Here is a 22,663-nt window from a genome sequence, read left to right as displayed (position 1 = left end):
TTTGACCTTTGGCTGAGGTCCGGAAATGGGGTTATAAATAAATGTTATCAAGTAGGTGAATTCACAAACGCAGAACCCAAAGAATACTGGCACGCGACTGTGTTTGTGAGGAGAGAGCTCTGTCCCTCGGAGGCGCATCCCGGGGGCTGACCTACCTTGGCATAAGTACAACACCGGGCACAGTCTTCTTTCTTCACCCGCAGAAACTACTACCAGACCTGAGAGAGTCAAAGGGCTTGAGCCCCGGGCCCCTGACCACCGGGTTGGTGAAAGGGTTTCCATCTAAAATGGAACCGAGAACGCGGAAGAGTCCCACGCATGCGCCCTCGGGAAAACAGAACAGACCTGAAACTGATTTCCCGCCACCGACGCTTATCCCCTACCCAATGAACAGCCACGAAAAATCTCTCCCCATCTTCAAGCCAGTTCCTGGGCTGTTCGGACTCCGGCTGGACTTTTCTCCTCTTTGCCCTCCCTGCTCCTAAATACAGCCCACCCCAAACCCACAAGGGACTGTCCTGCAGCTTCCTTCAGGATGCTTTTCCCAAACTGCGGTTCCTCCACTATTCCCAAGTAAAGTGAATCCCTGGAAATTTGAGCTTGCCTCAGTTTACCTCTTTAAGGTGACGCACGGAAATGACAACACTAGAGGCAACTTGTTAACCAGGATGGGTTCTGAAGGCAAACTGAGCAGACTTCCCAGGTTTCTTTCCTTCGGCCCTGACCTTCCTGCTGAGTGAGTATCCCTGGGGCTTTAGGAATTAGTTAAAAAAAAAAAAAAGAAAAGAAAAGAAAGGCCTTCTCACAATGGATAAAAATAAGGATAGGAGTCATTCTTTTAAATATTTAAATAAAATGCAATCTTACCTTATACTCCAAGATGATAAAACATAACAGAGTACTTAAAAGGGTTCAGAGCAATTTCCTGTGTGGCATTGTTTACACAAACAGCTAACTATAGAAGTACGCCCCACCCCCACCTTGCCATGCTGCCCCAGCAAAAAAAAAATGAAGGATCGAAGTTGAAAACTACAAGAATCTAATCTAACCTGGTTCAAGTCATCCTGGAAGCTGAAAGCTACAGAGTCAAGTGTGTTCTTAACATAAAGGCAGAGCTCAGCCCTATGGGGATTAAGAGGTAGAGTCACCTATAGTCACAAAAGTCACTGAACAAAAATGACTCTCTCTTCCCCCAGAGATGAAAAACATCAAGACAAAATTCTGATATCCCATCCCAAAATGAGGCAGTGAAATAATGAACCCTATTTTAGTTCTACCTCTGTACAAATGGGGAGACCACTTTAGCAGCCATTCTCTTTTACAAGAGCTGTTTGGTAACATGAGGCAGTATCTTCCTTACCATGCTCTTCCTATTATTAAAAAAGGCCTGAAGCAAAAGCAAAGATACTGGCACAAAGAATGGAGAAGAGGAAACAAATACAAGGAATGGTATGGAGATAGAATCCAAAATGCTTTGTCATTTATAGAACGAGAGAAGGAAATTGTGCTACCCTTTTTACATTTTATCTTTTTATTCCTTTCATGAAATCACTTATTAACTTAAACAGATTTCTCCCATAACAAAAAAAAAAGCCTTTTTTATATTCTATATCCCTCTTCCCACCACCCCCGAAAGATCAGGTTCTTTAAGTTAGTACTCTTGTTGTATCTGAATACATAAAATATTTGTTAGATTAATTTCCTCCAATATTAAATTTTATAGAAAATCAAAAGGAGGCATAGTCTACTCCTATTGTTTTTCTCAGTATTGCTAGAAATATGTTAACTGCTGGACAGTCTTAACACACATACATATGTTATTACATAGTATTTTCTACTGGTTAAGTGTTTTATTATCTCAAGCATTAATGGGTAAACTGCTTATGAACATTGAGAATTCCCCCCATTGACTTCTTAGTGCTGACAATAACGAGATACAAGAGTAGACAGACCCAACAAATCTTCATAACTATCTAATTAAGTCACAAGGGACTTTTCGTCTCACTGGTGAAACCCAAGTTAGGAACTAGGCAAATGGAAAGAACCATCCCAGGCACTTTAAGGGAATATGTTTAGTGCCTTCCTGCCAGGAGCAATTACTGACCAACCTGCATGAGAATATAAAAGAGAGGGATATCTTGCTGCTTGACTTTCTCTTGGCAGAATTTCTTACATTGAAGGAAACAATACAAGTATGAACTGAGGACACATTCTAAAGGGGTAAGAGATTAATATCAGCATTTAGATGTTGGCAAGTGGGAAGACTATAAAAAGAAAATTCCTGGACCAATGAACACACATTTATGAGATGCTTATTTCAGTACGAAATCCTGTATAAACTCTGTGGGGAGCACAAAAATTGTTCATATATTTTCATAGGTATTCGTGGAATGTCTATTATGTGCCAGGCACATAGTGTTATAAACAGAATAAAGTAGAAATAGACAACATTCCTGGCCTCAAGGAGACCACATAGGCAGAAAGGAAAACGAGAAACCAACAAACAAAATGTACTGTGAAATGCTGTCACAAGGGAGGGGGGTATAGAGTATACAAGAGGGACGCACACACAAAACCAACTGCAAAGATCAGAGGCTCCCAGGAACTTTTTTAAAGATTTTATTTATTTGACACACAGAGAGAGATCACAAGTAGGTAGAGAGGCGGGGGGGGGGGGGGGCAGGAAGCAGGCTCCCTGCTGAGCAGAGATGCCAACTCAGGGCTTGATCCCAGGACCCTGGGATCATGACCTGAGCCGAAGGCAGAGGCTTTAACCCACTGAGCCACCCAGGCGCCCCTCCCAGGAACTTTTTTAAAAGAAAGCCATGTGTATTGGTTTCCTAGAGCTGCCATAACAAATAACCACAAAGTTGGTGGCTTAAAACAACAGAAATTTATTCTTTCACAGTTCTGGAGGCCAGAAGTCTAAAACCAAGGGGATTGGCAAGATCAAGCTCCATCTGAAGACTCTTGGGAAGAATTCTTCCTTGCCTTTTTCAGTTCCTGGTGGTTCCCAGTCATCCCTGGCATTCCTTGCCTTATAACTCATCAGTCCACCCTCTGCCTCCATTGTCACATGAGCTTTACCCCTCTCTCCTCTGAGTCTCAGTGTCCTCTCCCTCTCTTATAAGGACACCAGTCCCTGTGTTAAGGCCTCACTCCAATCTAGATGATGTCATCTTAACGAATTACATCTGCAAAGACTCTATTTTCAAATAAGGTTACATTCTGAATTTTGAGGGGATACTAGTCAACCCACTAACCCAGGTAAGAAACGACAGAGGCCTAATCTAAAGTAATAAAATGAAGAGGAAGAAGTCCAAAACAATGCTCAGTTTTTTAATTGGAGTAACTTGTTGGTACCCACCTGAGATGAGGCATTCCAAGTAGAGCTTTTCTTGGGGTGTTGGTATAAATAAGTTCTTAAGAATAATAACTACTATTTTTGAGCATTTATTACCTACCATTATTTCTAAAACTCACAATAACACTGTGAAAATAGGTATAATTTTCAGGTTACAGCTAAGCACACTGAAGCTAGAATGGTAAAGAACTCTCCCAGAATCAGTTTGGAAGAAGTGAGAGATGAAAGAGAAGGAGTGGACAGAGAATATGGAAGAGAGTCCACTGAAGTTGATAGAATTTTTATTTTCCTCAACCAATATTTACACCAGGAAATGATCCTAGAGAAATGAAATCTAGGCACTGATAGGTAAGTTTCTTAAATTACTGTCTTTGGGAAAATCCATACCTTGCCACCAACATGGTTTATATGGAGAGATTCACATCAGAAATTAGAAATTTCGGGGCGCCTGGGTGGCTCAGTGGGTTAAAGCCTTGCCTTCAGCTCGGGTCATGATTCCGGGATCCTGGGATCAAGCCCCACATCGGGCTGTCTGCTCTCTGCTCTCTCTCTCTCTCTCTCTCTCTCTGCCTACTTGTGATCTCTATCTGTCAAATAAATAAATAAAATCTTAATAAAAAAAGAAATTAGACATTTCATTCCCTCCACACTTTTGTATGTGTGGCTCTTCTGTTGGGGCATCAAGGAATCTTGTCCATCAAATAAAATTTGTAAAAACAAGGCTGTCAAAATTCAGCTATCCCTAAACTTGGTGTTCATCTACCAAACCAAGGGCTGTTTTGCCCTCCCTCCTCATCTCTTACCTGGGCTAACAACCACCCATCAGCTCTTACCCTTTGGGAGGCTTCTTCTGACCCTTGTTAAAGAAAATTACTCAAAACACAGAAATAAGGCAAAAAATAATTATGTGACCTTTTAATGCCTTGCTGGACATGCTCCAATAAGCCCACTAGTGGGTCATCTCTTCTGGGGAATCTAACTTCGTTTAACTTAATATCACAATTGATCGGGGCACTAACATTTTACAACTCAGTACAGTTAGAACTCTAACTTCTAAAAAACATGATAAAGTATGATCTTTTTTTTTCTGTCTAGCAGAGAAAACAACCCCCAGATCACAGTTTTATAGCCTCATTGGACATTGATCAGCTTTGTTTCTAGTTTAGCAATCTTTACAAACAGGCTTTTCCTTATTGATTTTTAAATTCCATTTCTCCTGTTCTTTTTCATCCAGTATTGTCATTCTGTTAGTTTACTCCTCATTAAGGCAAATAAAATTTTGACCCATGCTCACTATCTTTTTCTGTGAAAATTATGCAAGTAATTTGAAAATGGTTAACATATCCTCAATAAGAATTGACAGTCCCTTCCACCTTACACCAACTATTTCTGTAGCAAGCACTAAGGTAATGGCTTATTTGCCTTCTCTGCCAGACTAAGCAGTGACTTCTTATGTCCCATCATTGTCTCTAGAACCCTGCAGAACCGTTGTCCCAGAGGATGAGCTCAACAAGAATTTCTGAATGCATTTCTTACCTAAATGCCTTGGAACCCTTTCTCCCACTCTACTCCTTTGTCTGTCTTGATCTGAAGCTCCTACATCTTCTTTTTTTAGTGGATAATGGCCCTCTTCACTACCTGCAGCCTCTCTGAAAAAGTATCAACATATTATCTAATTAAATGATAGGTTTTTTCTCCCAGTGGCAGACATACAATAGGGTTTGTACTTGGCAAGAGGATGGAATTCTCGTCATCTACCTGAGCATCAGTAAGCCTCAAAAATAAATTTAAATGAAAGTCACTACTGCTACTTTGGAAAAAAATACCGGTTTTTATTAAAGATAGAAATTGATTACACAACTAGCATATTATAAAGAAAGTGCTGTTAAACAAACCCTAAAATGCACAGCAACATGTAAAAACATCTGAAATACATAATGTCAAGCAGAAGATGCTATATCCATACTTGTAAATCAATGTCTTACAGAACATGGAATGAGCATCATTTTTCTGATCCAGCTCTTTGTTTAAAGACTATCCTGTTGGTGTTAAATTTGTGATAATAATGAAAACCTTAGTAGGTATCAAATTAAACTTTTTCAGTCATCAATTTATTGACTCTGCTTTAAATTCATCCTATGTGCCTACTCTGTGAAAAGGAATCTGGGATTCTTAAAATTTTTCCTCTATAGTTGATAGGATGTTAAGTTTTCTCAGTAGAGGGCGATAGAGAGACACTGCAAGAGGAAAGTCATTCCTACCTCAAATTGTTCAATTGGCAGTCAATTAGGGATCCGTTTTTCCGCAGAGAAAGCTTCTCCTAGTGCCCAGCTTCTGCAACATGGGCAGCTTCTCCAGCATTAGGCTCATGCAGCAGGAGCAGTTGCTCACGTGTTCAGCCCCCAGCACACAAGGCCTCCCCAACACTCAGGGCCTATGAGAACATAATGGCCAGCTACATCCAGCCACTAATGGCTTCCCCCAGCAACTCCCCAGTGCATTGTGTAATAGAATGTCTCTGGTAAAACACTTCCTCTGAACAGTTTCCTCCAGCAAGCTAGAGGGTGGATTTCCAGCAAGATCCCCTGGCACAAACCTTCCAGCAAATTCTCAGTCCTGGGATGGGAGGTAGGGGACTCTTCCACAGGTATCTAAACTGCTTCTTAGATCAGCTGTTCCTGTATTTTTTAAGTTTCTTTATTTCTTACTAGCCAAGCCCTCATTATTCCGATCCCCTATTATAGTTAACAATTCTTTATATTAAACTCTCCCTATTCAAATTGCCGTGGGCCTTCTCCCTCTTGATTGGACCCAGACTGAGACAAACTCTTAGGAACAAAATAGAAATGAAGCATCTTTTTGAGTATTTGATATAAACAGCAGCTTGCCATGACAAAAAAAAGTTTACTCAAACAACAATGAAATATCATATCTTAAAAGATGGAAACATTTGGGATTTAGATGGCTAAGAAAAATGAAAGCATATAGAGAAATTTGTCTTATGCTTTTCTTTTGATTTAACAGTCCACATCATCATGATCACATTTATTTACTTTTTTAAAAATATTTTTTATTTATTTATTTGACAAAGAGAGAGAGATCACAAGTAGGCAGAGAGACAGGCAGAGAGGGGGCGGAAGCAGGCTCCCTGCTGAGCAGAGTCTGATCCCAGGACCCTGAGACCATGACCTGAGCTGAAGGCAGAGGCTTAACCCACTGAGCCACCCAGGCGTCCCCACTTTTATTATTTTGAGATGAGCAAGATGTATACATTTTATTATCCTAGGATAATGTGCCCCAGGCACTTGAAACTATCCCAAAGTTAAATTCAGGGGAGTCATAGACAACCAAATAACTTAAAAGCTCTTGTTTTCCCTTTCCCAGTAATGAATTTTCAAATCCTTCTGTCATATTTAAGGAAACACCTATGATTTTGTTCCTCAAATGCTATTACTTTAGCCATGTAATTATAAAATAAAGGGGGGGAATAAAGAAAAAAGACACTATACTTTGTAATTCCCCACAATTCTAAGAGAACCAGCATTTTATGTATGTACTTAGGCTAAATAAGCAACAATAAAAATGTCCCACATGGTCCAACAGCCTCGTACCAATCAGATTTAGTCAAGTAATGATTACCTGCTTCAGAAGTACTTTCAATCAAAGTAGCTCCTCCAGTGAGTTTTGCCAGCGTTCTAATTCTATTTGGAGTAAACAAACTATTCGTAGTAAATGCTATGAAATGGCCAAAGGCATAACAATCATCCAAACATCTTCTATGTTAGATTTAAGGCTATTTCTCTTTCTGAGAATTTGGGGGTACAGAGAAAATGAGATTTCTCCAAACTTAAAGAGATTTTTTTTCAAAGTTTTAAGCCTTAAATATTATTTTTGCAGTCAGATAGGCCGAGTTTAACCCCAGCCCCATTCCTTGCCCACTGGATAACTCCAGACAAAAGTTTTAACTTCTCCAAATCCTAGGTTCTTCCCCTACAGCATGAGGATAGCACTGTCTACACTGAAGGATGGTTGCAAGGATTAAATGAGATAATGTGTGTAAAGCTAGTCAGACACCACTCACTACTCAGTGAGGGAAAGCCACTGCCATTGTCATGACTACTGCCATGATCTCATTGTCTAGCTTTCTAACCTTATTAATTCCATGATCTCTTTTTTAAACAAGTTTGTGTCAGAAGATGATCCTATAATGTCAATGTGTGTCTCATAAAAATTAATCAGAACCTGAGGGAACCTTGAACTAAGTTGTTCACATGCCAGCTTAATATTTCTTTTGTCTTTACTTCCCTTTCCTTTCAAAGTGAGTGTCTCCTTTCTCAGCTCGAAGTGAAGAGCAAGTGAATATTCCTCAAAAAGTGCTTTTACAACCTTTTCATTGTTTGGCTGAGAACATTCTTGAGCATTTTTTATACAAATTGTGGTTATTTCACCATCCACTCTTTCCTCACAGAAAACATGACAGGTTTTCAATGTGTTTTTGTAAAATCTGCTCTTTTTGAGGTAGAGGAAAATATCTGTGTTGAGAACAAGCGTTTCTCCTCTCCTGGTGGCCTTGGTCACTGAAGACCTGAGCGACTCTGAGGAGCTACTTCTCTGGAGATGCCTTCTGGGGTTCTGCCTATTCGGCCTTTTCCCCTCACTGATAAAATTCCTGTTTTTTTCTAAAAGAAAACTTGCTTTTAATAGCAAAGATTCTTTGAGCTTCTGGATAGCCAGAAATGATCCTTGGACGGAGATTCTTCCATTAGGTTCCAAAGGACTGAAGCATAAAGTTGGGATTTTCCTTTTCAGCTCCATTACCAGACTTTCTAGAGGGACTTGACTCCGAAAAACAGAAAGATCGAGGATAGCTTCCACAGAGCTGAAGACCTAAAATTAAACACAGAGAAATTAAAACAGCGCTGTCAGTTCAAGCAGACTACATAAACACATTCTTTTTCTGCCAATTTCTCTGTCTCCACAGCAGTTACCCCAAACCAAGCCCCAACTGCCGAGCATAGACTGGTTTCTTGTGCCATAGCAGCCCATCAAAGGGATCCCACAACCCCATCAAGTTCATAATGTTCAATTTGGGATTCATAGTCCCTCATTGCATTTCCAAAAACAGAGATAGTCAAATATTTTTTAGAGACAGAATGTTATTTGAAACAAAGCCTTAAGCAAAACCCATACACTGTTATAAGTACAGATAGCACTCTGTTCTAGTTCTTCTCTGTGGACCGGGTCCCCTTAGAAAGCCCTTCTAGTGAAGTTCATCAGAAGCTGCCCAGAACGCTGAGTTTCTTAGTGAATGGTTTTATACCAATGAATTTTAACTCTTTCCTCTTATATTTACCTCTCCTGCCTCTTTAAAATCTTTTTAATGTTCATCTTAATTGGGTTTTTGTCCTCAAATAAGTCTTTAGGTAAATAACTGACATCCTCCATATGAGCGTAAAAGCACTTGCTTGAAAGCATCAAGAGGAATACACAGAAACATAAAATAGGCCAGTCAATAAGCAAAAAATTTCAAGACACACGTTTGGCATTTAACAATGACCCAGGTTAGCAAGTGTGCATTTTCTTTGGTAGAAATCATGAGATGAGAGTGCTTTGTGTCTCCCGTGTAAGGAACACAGAGAAGAAACATGATCCAGGGGACACCTCAGTGGCTCAGTTGGTAAAGTGGCTGCCTTCAGCTCAGGTTTTGATCCCAGAGTCCCAAACCCCATGAATCCCATGTCAGGCTCTCTGCTCAGTGGGGAGTTTGCTTGTCTCTCTGCACCTTCCCCTGCTCATGCTCTCTCTCTCACTCACTCTCTCTCTCTTTCAGATAATTAATTAATTAATTAATTAAGATCAGGAAGGAAGGGAGGGAGGGAGGAGGAGGCGGGGGAGAAGGGAGGAACGAGGGAAGGGAGGGAGGGGATCCAGGACTGCCAGTATCATACCTTACCTTTTCATTGAAATGAGGGTCTGTGAACTGAGTAGATCCAGACTTTTCTACCTGACAGTGTTCCTGTTTTCTGTTGACATTCTCTACACATAAGCAGAAACATTGCCATCAGAAGTGTTTGTGGGGAAAAAAAAAAAAAAGAAGTGTTTGTGGGATGACACACTAATAATTACTTTAATTATTAATAATAAAAATCTTCAACTCTATTATTTCACATACCTTATTTTTTTCTACATTTTTCCTTTAAATTCAACATTTAAATAGTTTTCCCTTTTACTTTAAAATTCATTTTATGTGTACCTATGATCCTAATCATATTTTTTAAAACACGCAAGTGTGTAGTGTGTATACATATGTATATATGTATACATATATATGAATAGAACACAAAAACCTAAGAGGAAATTCTCCCTTTGTTAATTATGGCCACGAGGAGACCACCTTCTTGAATCTGGATACCATACTATCCTGGCTTTCTTCAAAATTCACTGTGCCCTTTGCTAATTCTTTTTCTCTTCCCATTTTCTAGATGTTGGCATGCCTTAGGCCTCAGGCCTTGTATCTCTTAGCAAACATACACCCAGCCAAGGGTTGATCTTGACAATCCCACAGCTTTAGATACTATTTCTAGATGTATCACTTGCAAATTCTATCTTTGGCCTTGACTTTCCTTTGCTTTTGGAAATCTCTACTTCATTATGCAAATAAATGTCGCAATGACCAGAGTTCAACTCTTGGTAACCATCCCCATCCCAAAAGTACTCTTCCTCCAGTGTTCCACATCTAAGAAAATGACATCTAATCTGTCAGCAAATCGTGAATGGCCACTTGGTCTCAATCACCAGCTCTGTTAACACCCTAGTCAAAACCAGCAATGACTACTAGCTCCTGTTCTCCACACCACTGCCAGAGGGATCACCCAAGAAAAGGTAGTCACACTTTGTCAGTCATCTGCTCAAAACCCTCCCTCTCCCCCAGGATAAAATCCAGACACCTTGCCTTGACTTATAGGCTGCTTAATATGTACTGGCCCCTAGCTGCCCATCTGACCCATCTCCTTTTACTCTCTCCTTACTGGCTCTGCTCCAGCCACTCGGGCCACCTTGCTATCTTCAAAATGCCCAGCATGCTACCCTCTCAGAGGTTTTCCCAGCCCTCCCCTTGCCTTAGAATGTTCTTGACCCTTATCTGCACATTCCCTTACCTCATGCACGTGTCTGCTCAAATGTCACCTAAAGGGAATATTTCCCTACCCATTCTATCTAATAAAATAGCCCTCTCCATTACATCCCATCCCTTTATTCTGTCTTATATTTTTTTCATAGTATTCACATTATATGTTAATATACACAAATTAATATATAAACATAATAAATAAATATATAAACACAAATAAATATAAATAATATATACATGTGGAAATTAATAAAACACCCAATGTAATATATATTCATTTATTGCCTTTTTATTATCTATCCAGCATGGATATATGCTTCAGGAAAGAAAACATTTTGCCTATTTCACTCACTGCTGTATCCAGAAGGCCTAGAATGGGGCCTGGCAAATAATAAGCACTCACAAATATTTGTGAATAAATGAATGAATGAGCCTTCTCTTTCTCTCTCTCTGAGTTATCAATTCAACATTTGAAAAATTAGCTTCTAAAAACACTATAATCCCGTAAGAGCCATAAGAAGGAACCCTTCCTACCATCCTTCCCTGAACATTGCCAATGGGAAGGAAGGAAGGAATTAATGGTGACAGATAAAGGTACCCTGATAATCCACAGTCTCTTAGGTCTCTCTCTAGATCCTATCTTCCCTCAAGCAAAGCAAGATCTTTTCTTCTGCTCTCACTACCATGTGGTATTTTACCTCCAGGATGCTGGCATGGAGGCTCATCTTTCTCTGGCAATTTATTTTGCCAGTCACTGAACTGTTGAGAAGGCTGCCCCCTCCATGGGCCTGAAAGGATGAATATGTTCTGCAGACCCAACGTCCTCACCTATGTCAGGGCTGGAGGTGAGGAACAGAATGGCTCCATCTGATCTCAGATCCAAGCCATATTTCTCCAGTCCATTCCCGTGATAAAGCCAACACTATGTTAAAATATCCTTTTGTTGGTTTGAACAGAGAGAAGCAAATGGTATGATGATATTGCTGGAGTCACTTGAAAATTCCCAAAGCGGTCATTTTATGTGTGAGATTATAGATTATTTTTGTGGGGATTTCTTTTCTGTATTTTACAAGTTTTCTACAACAAAATATATCACTTTTTTCCCCAAGATCTAGACAGATTCCAAATATAGGAGGAAAGAAGTCTTCAAGAATTTGGCAGTTACTACCAACTTTATCATGAACCATTTTACATATATTCTTGTTAATGCAATATTGTACCACTTTCATATTCAGAATTGAATAATATTTTCAAAAAGCTACTTTAAACTTTACCAATCCCATGAATCATTTTAATGAAATTCAGTTTTTAATTTCATTGCAGAAGTATTTCTAAGTTTATAAAATTTGATTTGGAAATACCTTTTTTTCCTTTGAAGCTCACATTTGCAACTCCCCTGGTTTTTGTTGGATTTATCACATTTCCAACAACCCCACTTTCATTCTTAGTATCTTGGAAGTGAGTCTTCATTACTGTGGTCCGTAATTGATCATTAAAAAGGCCAACCAAATGGCCAGCAACTGCAGCTGTTCTTCCAGAAGTTTTGGATTCCTTACCTTCCAAAACGGATGCCTATAAGAGAGAGAGTAGGATAGTTTTTAAATATAAAAATAAGATTCAACTTAATACAGGCATTATCACACATCAGTGAGGGAGAGGCTATTTTATTCAATAAAGGTGTTAGTACAGTTGATCAGATACTTGAAAAAAAGATTTAAGGATAGATCTTTGCCTCACATCATATGCCACATGAATTTGAGAACTAAATGTAAAAAGTGAACTCTTCATTTGTTTTATAAATGGAAAGCATTTGTTAATATTTGTCTGATTTTAGGAAGGCCCCAAATTAATGGCAGTCCCAAAGGAAGAAATCAGAGATACAAAATTTTAAAAATTAAGTTTAAAAGCAAATCAAGCTAACCACCAAATATGGTAGTTTGGAGATGGCTGTATGTTTTGTTGATTGTATAGTCCCACAGTACATAAGCCAATAATAAACACATCTCTACTTTTTTTGCCAGAATTAGAAAAAAGATACCATAAAAAAATATAAACTCCAGCAAACATACTGAGGCTGCAGTAGAGTAAACCCTGCCCTCCTGTACATATTTGAGCTGGAATTCAACTACTGAGAGTATATGTTATTGCAGACCCTGCCATCATACTCAGCACAGAGTACCAGCTCCCAGTAGATACCTCCCTGAGCTCACTCTCTTTGAACTTCTTATATTACCCAGGTAAGGGGCTTCTATTTCAATGTTTTGATTTGTTCCCCAGCCCATTTAGGAAAGAAGACCCATAAGCTGCTCCCAGTGCTTACGTAGGTAGTCCAACCCGATTATACCAAAGCTCAGACTTAATCTATCCTAAATTACCCCCAGGGAGGACAGGATATCTCATGGGCCCAAGTAAGGGTTAACAGATCACAAAGATGTTTTCGGCTCTCAGCTCAGAGGACTCTGTACTCAGAACAGGACTTCACAGAGGACAAGCAAGCTACTTTTGATGTTCAAGGTCAAGAAAACAGTCTAGGTACATAACATCCTGTCCATCCGAATGGCACCTTGAAATGAAAGCAAAAGAATAAAAAAGGCTGAGGTCAAATTTTAATTAATGGCCAAATTTAATTAAAAATGCAAAAGAGTTCACAACAACAGCAAAGGGACAGAGGGACAGGGGATGAAAATGGCTCATGTTGAGACATATAAAACAAAGGGAGTACCTCCTGAAAATGAAACCTGAAAATGAAAATGAAATCTATTAAATATTTGTAACAGAAGATACTTTTAATGGAGGAAAACAGAGTTTCTTAAAATATTCACAACTAGATCGCATAGGAAACAGTAAAAATATATGTTTTCCTCCACCCTGGTCCCAATTGGTATAATGTAATAATCCCAAAATAGTTCTTCCTAGCAGAGGAAAAGAAATGACAAGAGATTTTTTAGATTTTTCAGGAATTCTACTTCACTGATTTGTCTCTATACAACACTGGCTGTTCCACACCAATCTCAATGGTTACATGGCTTGTCAATGAGCTTTCTGTTTGACCTTTCATCAATGCCAAAGAAAAACTTTCCATCAATTTAAATTCAGAAAAATCTTACTCCACCTCTGCCCTCAATGATACTAATTCCATATTTCTTTATTTAAGTGTCTGCATTTAATTTATCTTTGAAATCAAAGGAACTCTCCCTGACGACTACCAATCTCTTCTATCCAGCATTAAGAAAAGGGGTTCTTGGATATAACCCCTCCAAGAACTACCACAGAGATATAGGATTTTGAAACAAGAGCAGCATTTGGCCAAGAGTTATTAGGTGATGACATTTTCCCAGTATCAGTGATATACTTAAGACACTGTTGACCATAATGTCAGAAAGCTAGAAGCTATAAAGAAAAACTGAGTTTTTAAGTAAGGCACTGGAGAGAAATAATTAGATTCCTGCCCTGCATTCGTATATACTTCCTTTTTAAAAAATTAGTTGTTTATTTTCATTGACGTTGCCTTTACTGCTGCCAGTAAACAAAATTGTACTGAAACCTCACGAAGGCTTTGGCATCTCCGGGACCCTAGCCGTTAAAGGCCCTGCCACTGTTTCCAAGCGCTTGATGGCAAGAACACGGAAGGCTCAATCTTGAACTTGCTAACGGTTCTTGCTAGCCAGCACAGATGGTGAAAACACAGAGCCCTTTGTCCTTGGAGACAGAACTAAGGCCACAAGAGAATTCCTACTAATGCAGACAAGACATCGGGATGCCTTCCCAACTTGAATCCTTGGCTCGAATCCTTCTTGCCGGCCCTTTTCAAAAGGAAGCAGCGGCCTCCATTTCTGGGTAATTCTCTCCGCTCTGGTTCCCCCATGAAGTGGGAGGCCACAGTTAAGCCCAACCAGCCTGGGAAGCGACTTCTCGACGAGACAGCTGTGTCCCTGAGCAGGAGAGTGCGGGTGCGGGCGGTGGCAAGGCGTTCCCTGGACTTGAGCCTCTCCCTCGCCGCCTGCTGTGAATTTCCAGCGCGCGCAGAACCGCCGCAGGAGCAGGTGCAGAGAGGTCGGGGCCGCGTCTGCGGGCGGGTGTGCCTCCGGGCCAGGGGGACTCTCCGCCCGCACCCGGCTTCTCCGCGCGCCGCCCGGGACAGCTCCGCACCCGCGCTGGCCCCGCTCCGCGCCCTTCTGGGGGACCGGGACCACGGGCGGGAACGACCCTGCCCCGCAAAATGTAAAACAAAAGCAACTTGCCATGGCGGAGGAGAGACGCGCCTTCGGCTGCCGGCAGGGCCCAACTCTAGCACAGCGCGGGTCGCAGGGAGGGCCCCGCAGGCAGGTTTTGCTTTCAGTTTCGGCTGCGGCTAGCTCGGAGACAATGTGAGAAAAGGACGGCCCCTCCACGACCTCCCGCTGCTCTGCGCCTCGCGGCCTCCGAGCGGAAGCCCCGACCCGGGCCGCCTGCCGCCTGGCTAGTTTCACAGCGTTTGAAACTCGCGCCAGAGGGGGGCCGGCAGGAATCCCAGCAGTAATTCGGGGACTCTCCGGGTGTTGTCTCTGGAGACAGAAATCCGGACCCCCTTTTCGCGCCCTCGGCTTCCCTGTCGCGGGACTTCCCACCACCCCACACCTGTTTCTCCTCTTCCTCACCTGCCAGCCCAGGGCCAGTCACGCGGCGGCCAGGGGCACAGGGCACCGGCTGAAAAGCGTAGGGCACCTGTCAACAGACACCTCCCCGGTTTGTCCACGCTGGTCTGACTCCAGTCTGGCACCTAGGGGGTCACGCACCGAGTAATCTACCTACAGGGCTTCGCAGTCAAAGAGAGCGCGAAGAGGAAAGGCAAATGGCTGGCAAACGTGAAGAAGCTTGGCTCCACTCCTAAGAAATACAGACTGAAATCACAGCGAGATCCCTTTTCTCCACGATGAGCATGATAGAAATTAAAAAGTATAGTGATACCCAGTGTTAGCCAGCGTGTGAGGAAGCGTCCGTGTTGCTGCAAGCGTAGATAGCTGCAACCATTTCTAAGGATTTGGGCCCCTTTCAAAATTTAAAGTGAGAAAGAAGTGTGAAAATGCATAGACTGAGCAGTTCCACTCTCCGAACTGAAGTTACAGCGCCCAAGTCCAAGATACTGTACACAAATTCCAACTGTGCGTTGCTTTAATATGTGTAATTTTGGTTAAGTTTTTCACTCAGTCCGTGAATAGAGCTACTTATCATATGGCTGATGGCACATATATATATGGCCTAAGACTATAAAAGTTTTAAACAGTTTGAGGTAAATTTATATGTAATTCCCCAACTCAGACTTTATCTTCAGATTCCAGTACCTAAGGGCCCCCTTGGTGTGTGTAATAAGCATGTGAAATTTAACAAGACCAAGCCAAACTCTCCTTCCACCCTTCCTTCCCTCTCAGTAAATAACAACACTACCCACCCGGGAGCCCAAGCTCATGACTCACTTGTCTTCTGTGATTCCTCTTTTCCTTAGCTCTGTTTAGTACATTCCATGAACACACTCTCTCCAACCCCACCTTCACCAGCCAGATCAAGTCCGCATCCAGCCGTGCTCCCCTTCAATTCATTCTGGATACCACACACCGAACAATTCTTTTTTAATGTAAGTCAGGTTTGTTCCCTATTTAAACACTTTGATGTCTTCCCATTGCACTTGAATACTGCACATTGGTTTTATTTTTTTTTTTATTTTTATTTTTTTACTTTAAATTCCCGTTGCACCGTAAATAAAATTTACATTTCTACCAGGAAAGAAAAATGGCCTTGATTTGCTTTCTATGGCTAGACCCCCTAAACTGCCCTCACTCCCTCTGTTCTGACCACACAAGAAGCCATCTAACTGGAGACTTTTCTTGCCCTTGGTTATTGTTTGTTTTGTGTTGTCTTTTTAATTTATTTGACAGAAAGAGAGAGCATAAGCAGGGGGAGTGGCAGAGGGAAAGGGAGAAGCAGGATCCCCGCTGAGCAGGGCACCTGATGTGGGGGCTTGGCTTGATCCCAGGACCCTGGGATCATGACCTGAGCCGAAGACAGACACTTAACTGACTGAGCCACCCAGGCACCCCTTGCCCTTGGTTCTTTGTCCAGGCTGGATAGCTCCTCCCTGATCTTCACTTTTCTGACTCCTTGCTGTGACTAAAGTCTGAGCTCAAATGACCCCTCTTCAAAGAGACTGCTTCTAATTACCCCTCTGAATTTGTTCCCCCCTCCCCAGTTAATTGTTATACTATCACCCTGTCATTCTGTCTTAATAGCATCACCCTTTTCTAAAAATATCCTCATATATTTATTTTTTTTTTCTCACTTGTCTCCCCCCACATGGTATACATTGGTACTGCTCACCAGTGTTTGATCTTCTCAATTCAGGCACCTGGAGGCATTGCCCTTCCTCAGCCTTTGATTTCGTCAAGGCCATATCATTCATTCAGCCAGTGAAAGTGAGGAGAACTGACACATCTCCTATTTGGGTGAAGGTGTTTCATTGGCAGCACAAGAGTCTCCAATGCTCTCTTCTTGTCCTTGGTGCTCAAAGAATGCATTGAAGGGAACATGCACCACTGAGCCAATATGCAGAACACATTTGCACTAGACAGCTGCCTGGACCCATAACAAAATATATATGAATGAAAAATAAAGTTCTGATGTTTTAAGCTACTGAATTTTTTTCAGCAATATCACCTAGCATACTCTAAGATAGTCCACTAGAATTAAAGAACACCATGAAAATATTTGCAAATTACAACATCTAATAAAAGATCCGTATCTACAATATACAAAGAACTATTACAACACAAAAATAAAAAGACAATCCAACTTAAAAATGGACAAAAAATTGAATAATAGACTTTTTTTTTCAATGATACATGAATGGATAATATGCACATGAAAATATACTCAGCATCATTAGTCATTAAAGAAATGCAAATTAAAACCACAATGACATACCACTCCACACTGACTAAAATGGCTGTAATCAAAAAGACAGATAATAACATGTTGTCAAGAATGTGGAGAAAGGAGAACTCTCATACGTCGCTGGTGGGAAAGTAAAATGTTACAGCCACCTTTTAAAACAGTTTAGCAGTTCTCAAAAATTTAAGCATAAATTTACCACGTGACCAGGAAATTTTACTCATTGAGAACTACCCAAGAGAAATGAAAACATAATGTCCAAACTAACATTGCCAGTGTTCATAACAACATTATATATAATAGCCAAGAAGTAGAAATAACCCAAATGACCATCAATTGCTTGAAGGATAAACAAAATGCACCATATATATATATATATGTATATATATATATATATTTACAATGTAATACTACTCAGCAATAAAAAGGGATGAACTACTAATACATGAAACAAAGATGAAGCTCAAAAACATCGACGAAGTGAAAAAGTCTGACACAAAAGGTCGTATGTTGTATACTTCTGTTTAACCAGAAAAGACAAACATATGAAGAGAGGAAGCAGAAAAGATGTGCTTTGGGCTGGAGGTGGGAACAAAGATTAACTGTAAATGGACATGAGCACCATAATTCAAGCTGGGACCCTCTCCAGGGAATAACAAGAGATCCAGGATTAGAGTCAGGAAGGCTACCCATGTGTGCCATGGAATCTTAGAATGACCCTTAACCTTGTATGTTCCAATTATTCCAGCTTGTACGTGCTGACGGGATGCAGGAAAATGCTACCCCCAAAATATGACAGCTTGGCATACTGAATATTTCAAACTGAGGGAATAAAAGAAAGGACGTGTGCAAGAAGGACTTTCTGACATTCCCCTGAAGCAGGTCATAAAACTCTCCGGTGTTTTATGCAACCCTCATTCTTCCCTGTATCCAGAAGAAAGGAACAGCTTTACCTCCAAAGACAAAAGGACACAGAAAGGAATCTAAATGAACAGACTTTGCTGTTTCCCTTTGTTTATTACACTTAGTGAACACTCTTCGTCCCATTGTCTTCGACTTTTTATGACTTCACACTCATCATCAGCTTTAGCATAAAAACACTCAGGTTTAATAATTTCTTTGGGTCTTCAGCTCCTTACGAAGGCTCCCATATCACAGAAAATTTATATTAAATACATGTCTATGCTATTCTCCTGTTAATTTGGTTTTATTGGTTTAATTTTCAGGTCCAGTCAGGGACTCTAGGAGGGTCAGGGAAAACTTTTTCTCCCCCTAATGTGCCAAAAAATCCTTGAGCAAGCATGACTCCAAATGTGGTCAAAATAATTCTAGCAGCTTATTACTGAAACGGCATCCAAAAAAATATTTTAATCTCTTACAGCCCCAGTTATGAGGCCTCCCATCTCACTGCACTTTGCTCTGAATCATAGTTTAAGTAAAATGAAAATGACATTTTCCTGGATGTTTTTAATTTGTGATACCAAAAAACCAAAAATGAAACCCATTACTTGATATTTCATCTGTATCTTGTTAATTATTTAATTTCATAAGACGTGGTATATATTGTGAAGACTTCTAAAAATAGCATAATAAGAAAATCATTTTTAAAGGAGTAGTACTCAATGCTGAAAGGGAGCAATGAAATTGTCCTTATTGTACTTAAAATAAAAGTACACACTGAGGGGCACCTGGGTGGCTCAGTCATTAAGCGTCTGGTTTCTGCTTGGGTCATGATCCCAGGGGCCTGGGATGGTGGGCCACCCCCCACCCCCACCCCTCACTGGGCTCCTTGCTCAGCAGGGAGCCGATTCTCTCTCTGCCTGCCTCTCCTCCCTCTCTCGCTGTCTCTCTGTCAAATAAATAGATATATCTTCAAAAAAGAAAGAAGTACACACTGATGCCTACCTTTCTGGGAAGCATTTGCAGCCATATATATCAAGATCCTTGAAAGAACTGATATCCTTCACCCTATCAACCTACTAATTATCACCTTGAGATAAGATTAGAATTGCAGAAAAACATTTGTATTCCAGGATATAAAAGGGTTTATTTACATCATAGCACTTATAAGTGTGGAAAATTGGAAGCAATCTTAAATGTCCTGCAATGAGAAATAGTCGCCCTAGAAATAGGGTATAGTCACAAAATGAAATGTGATTATGGTTGGGGAAAAAGAATTGGAAAGAAGGACATAAAAATGTTACCATTATCTGGGTGTGATTATACTTTGTGTATCTTTCAAGAATGAGCATCTCTTTTTTTATCAATACCAACCAGATATCATTAACGCTATTCATTGTACAGTTTTGGCTTCCTACCTTCCAAGCATACTGTAGAATTAAACATCCAAGCTCCTTTATGGTTGGGTGGGGCCATATACTTAGTTCTGGCTGAGTTGCAAATGAAAGGGACATTTGCGGACCAAGAATTTAATTGCTATTTCAAGACCCTTCAAAGCTCTTTTCTTCTGGCATGACATCCAGCAGTAAATTGATGGCTGCCAGGATGCTTGGGTGGTGCAGTCGGTTAAGTGTCTGATTCCACATTTCCGCTCAGGTTGTGATCTCATGGTCATGAGATGGAGTCTTGAATCGGACTCTCTGCTGAGCGGGGAGTCTACTTGGGACTCTCTCTCCCTCTGCCCCTCCCACTCCTGCTGTCTCTCTCTCTCTCTCTCTGAAATAAATAAATAAGCCTTAAAAAAAAAAAAAAGTTTGTGGTTACTGTTATGTCCCTATGAATGTCTACCCTGAGCATTCTTTTTGTTGACCCATCATGGACCAAGGCATAAAATTTTGTTCTGGTCTCCGAAATTAAGACATAATTTGCCACATCGGTATCATATAATTTATCCTGATTGATATACAATTGGCATTCTGGAGCATTGCTATACTCAAAAGAAAAAAAAAAGACAATCTACAACACATGGCTTTGGTTGAGGGGCAGGTAATTAGAAAATAATTATCAGAGATTAGAAGGTTGGCGATTCATATTATGTAGTAGAAAAACATTTGGTAAAGCTGTCACATGTGATAGCTTGGAAGGCAGATTATGTACCTAATTAGCTTGTAGTTTTTTTTTAAAGGGTGTGAAAAAGCAAAATTAGTAGCATATGTCTGTTACTATTGAGTGCATTTGACAACGTAATATAAAAAAGAAATGAGCTTAGAAAAGAATAGGCCAGAAGGAAAGGGAATAGAGAAATCTGGAAATACGGGAACATGTAGGATGGAAGAAACAATACTTCTATTCTCAAATGATAAAACCTCTGAGTAACAAAGGCTGATTAGAACTCCACTTTATTGCAAAGATCAAATCAATAATCAAGCTTTGGCTCTCTGAACAGATTAAAGTCCCTCAGAACAACAACAACAACAACAACAACAAAAACAATTGAAGGCTACTGAACTTAATAAACCCTTTCAGCTAGACAAACTGGCTCAGGCAACAGAAACTGTAAGTGGTCTGATAGACCAAAGTACCTACAATTAAGTAAACAGACAGAGAGAAGAATAGGACCAAGAAAGCAGAGAATTATAGCAACTCTAGAAAGTGAGTCTAGTAGGGTAACTAACATAACACAATAAAAAAATAATAATAATCTAAAAAAAAATAATAAAACGTGAGTCTAGAAAAAACTGTCAGTGTGGCTATTAGCACATATAAGCTGACCAAAATAAAATAGATTAGAAACCTGGGGTGCCTGGGTGGCTCAGTGGGTTAAGTCTCTGCCTTCAGCTCAGGTCATGATCTCAGGGTCCTGAAATCAAGCCCCACATCGGCCTCTCTACTTGGCGGGGAGCCTGCTTTTCCCTCTCTCTCTGCCTGCCTCTCTGCCTACTTGTGGTCTCTCTCTCGCTTCGTCAAATAAATAAATAAAATCTTTTTTAAAAAATTAAAAATAAAATAGATTAGAAACCTATTACATTTTGGGGTTTTTTTTTTTTAAGATTTTACTTATTTATTTGATACAGAGAGAGCCCAAGCAGGGGGACTGACAGGCAGAAGGAGAAGCAGGCTCCCCGAGGAGCAGGAAGTCCACCTCGGGGCTTAATCCCAGGGCCCTGAGATCATGACCTGAGCCAAAGGCAGACGCTTTACCACCTGAGCCACCCAGGCAGCCCAAAGCCTATCAAGTTTTTGAAGTGTAACGCCTAACTAGCTACCAGCCAAAGTAAAGAGACTGTGATGGTTTGAAACTTTAAAAATTCTGGTCCCAAACATTGGTCATAATGTACTGAATGAATAAGCTTTTCAGCTTCCAAGAAAGATATGTTCCAGATATGGAAAAGGAAAACAATGGAAAAAGAAGAATGCCCAGAAGTTATAAGGTCAATAAGCAAAAGGAGAATTTCCAGAGTAGAATCATGGCCTGATCAAAATATACTCAAGGTATATGAAGCATATATCTACTCAGCGAGATTTCAAGATGGCTTTGGCCCAGAGACCACTACAGGTTCCCGTAATCGTCCCCTTTTCCAAATTTGAGAGTTTATTGCAGTTCTCTTTTTGCATTTCCACTAGTCTCTACCACAGGGTGGGGTCTCTGGATAAAGAGGAGTAATGTTCAGACTCAATATAGAAACAACCACATGCTACCTAGGGTTCATGCACTTTGAGTTTGATATCATGACTTAATGGAACTTTTGGTTTTCCTCACTAGGGTATGGGTGAGTGGGAGTGTGCTTATGTATGAAGAAGAGTGATCCAGATACTAACAATCAGTAGGACAGGAAAGACTGCATTCCTTAAAATTCTGGCTCAACTATATCTGGTTCTCATTTTCACAAGAAGGAATCTTTCAGTCCCTTTTTTTCCAGTGAGGTCGGATGACTATTTCTGGCCAATGAGATGTGAGACAGAAGACATGGTCACTTCTAAATTACACATTTAATTCCTGGTGCAAGATTCTGCAGACTTCATTTTTCCCCACCTCCGTGGTTCTGGAAGTTTGTGTCAAGATGGGGCCTTAAGTGATGAGGACAAAAAGACTCCCCTACCAACCTGTGTTGCACATTCAACATGAATGAGAATTAAACTTCGGTTTTGTGAGGCCCCTGAGCTTCGGGAGGTTGTCATTCCAGCATAACCTAGGCCATCTTCACTTACAAATCCACCAGGGGTTACAGGGACTCGCGATTCCACATAATCTTCTTTCCTGACTTATATGTTGATGTTGACAGTGTCTTTTCACAAAGTAAGTGGAGCTATCTCATTCAGGACACACAATTTAAGGTTTCCTGACTTAA

At 40.6% G+C, this 22,663-nt stretch overlaps 1 protein-coding gene across 1 annotated transcript; it reads right to left on the bottom strand.

Annotated features, from left to right (window-relative positions):
- Nucleotides 1-6,423: 6,423 nt before the first annotated feature.
- RBM43 (RNA binding motif protein 43) lies at nucleotides 6,424-14,894 on the bottom strand. The gene is made up of 4 exons (XM_080799183.1): nucleotides 14,735-14,894; nucleotides 11,855-12,065; nucleotides 9,318-9,400; nucleotides 6,424-8,251 (listed from the first exon to the last, which is right to left on the bottom strand). The coding sequence occupies exons 1-4, from the start codon at nucleotides 14,735-14,737 to the stop codon at nucleotides 7,502-7,504; spliced, it is 1,047 nt and encodes a 348-aa protein (XP_080655309.1). The 5' UTR covers nucleotides 14,738-14,894; the 3' UTR covers nucleotides 6,424-7,501.
- Between the last annotated feature and the right edge of the window lie 7,769 nt (nucleotides 14,895-22,663).

This window comes from Martes martes (genome assembly GCF_963455335.1).
Source record: "Martes martes genome assembly, chromosome: 3".
In the NCBI taxonomy this organism is placed as follows: Eukaryota; Metazoa; Chordata; class Mammalia; order Carnivora; family Mustelidae; genus Martes; species Martes martes.
This window is presented reverse-complemented; position numbering and strand designations above follow the sequence as displayed.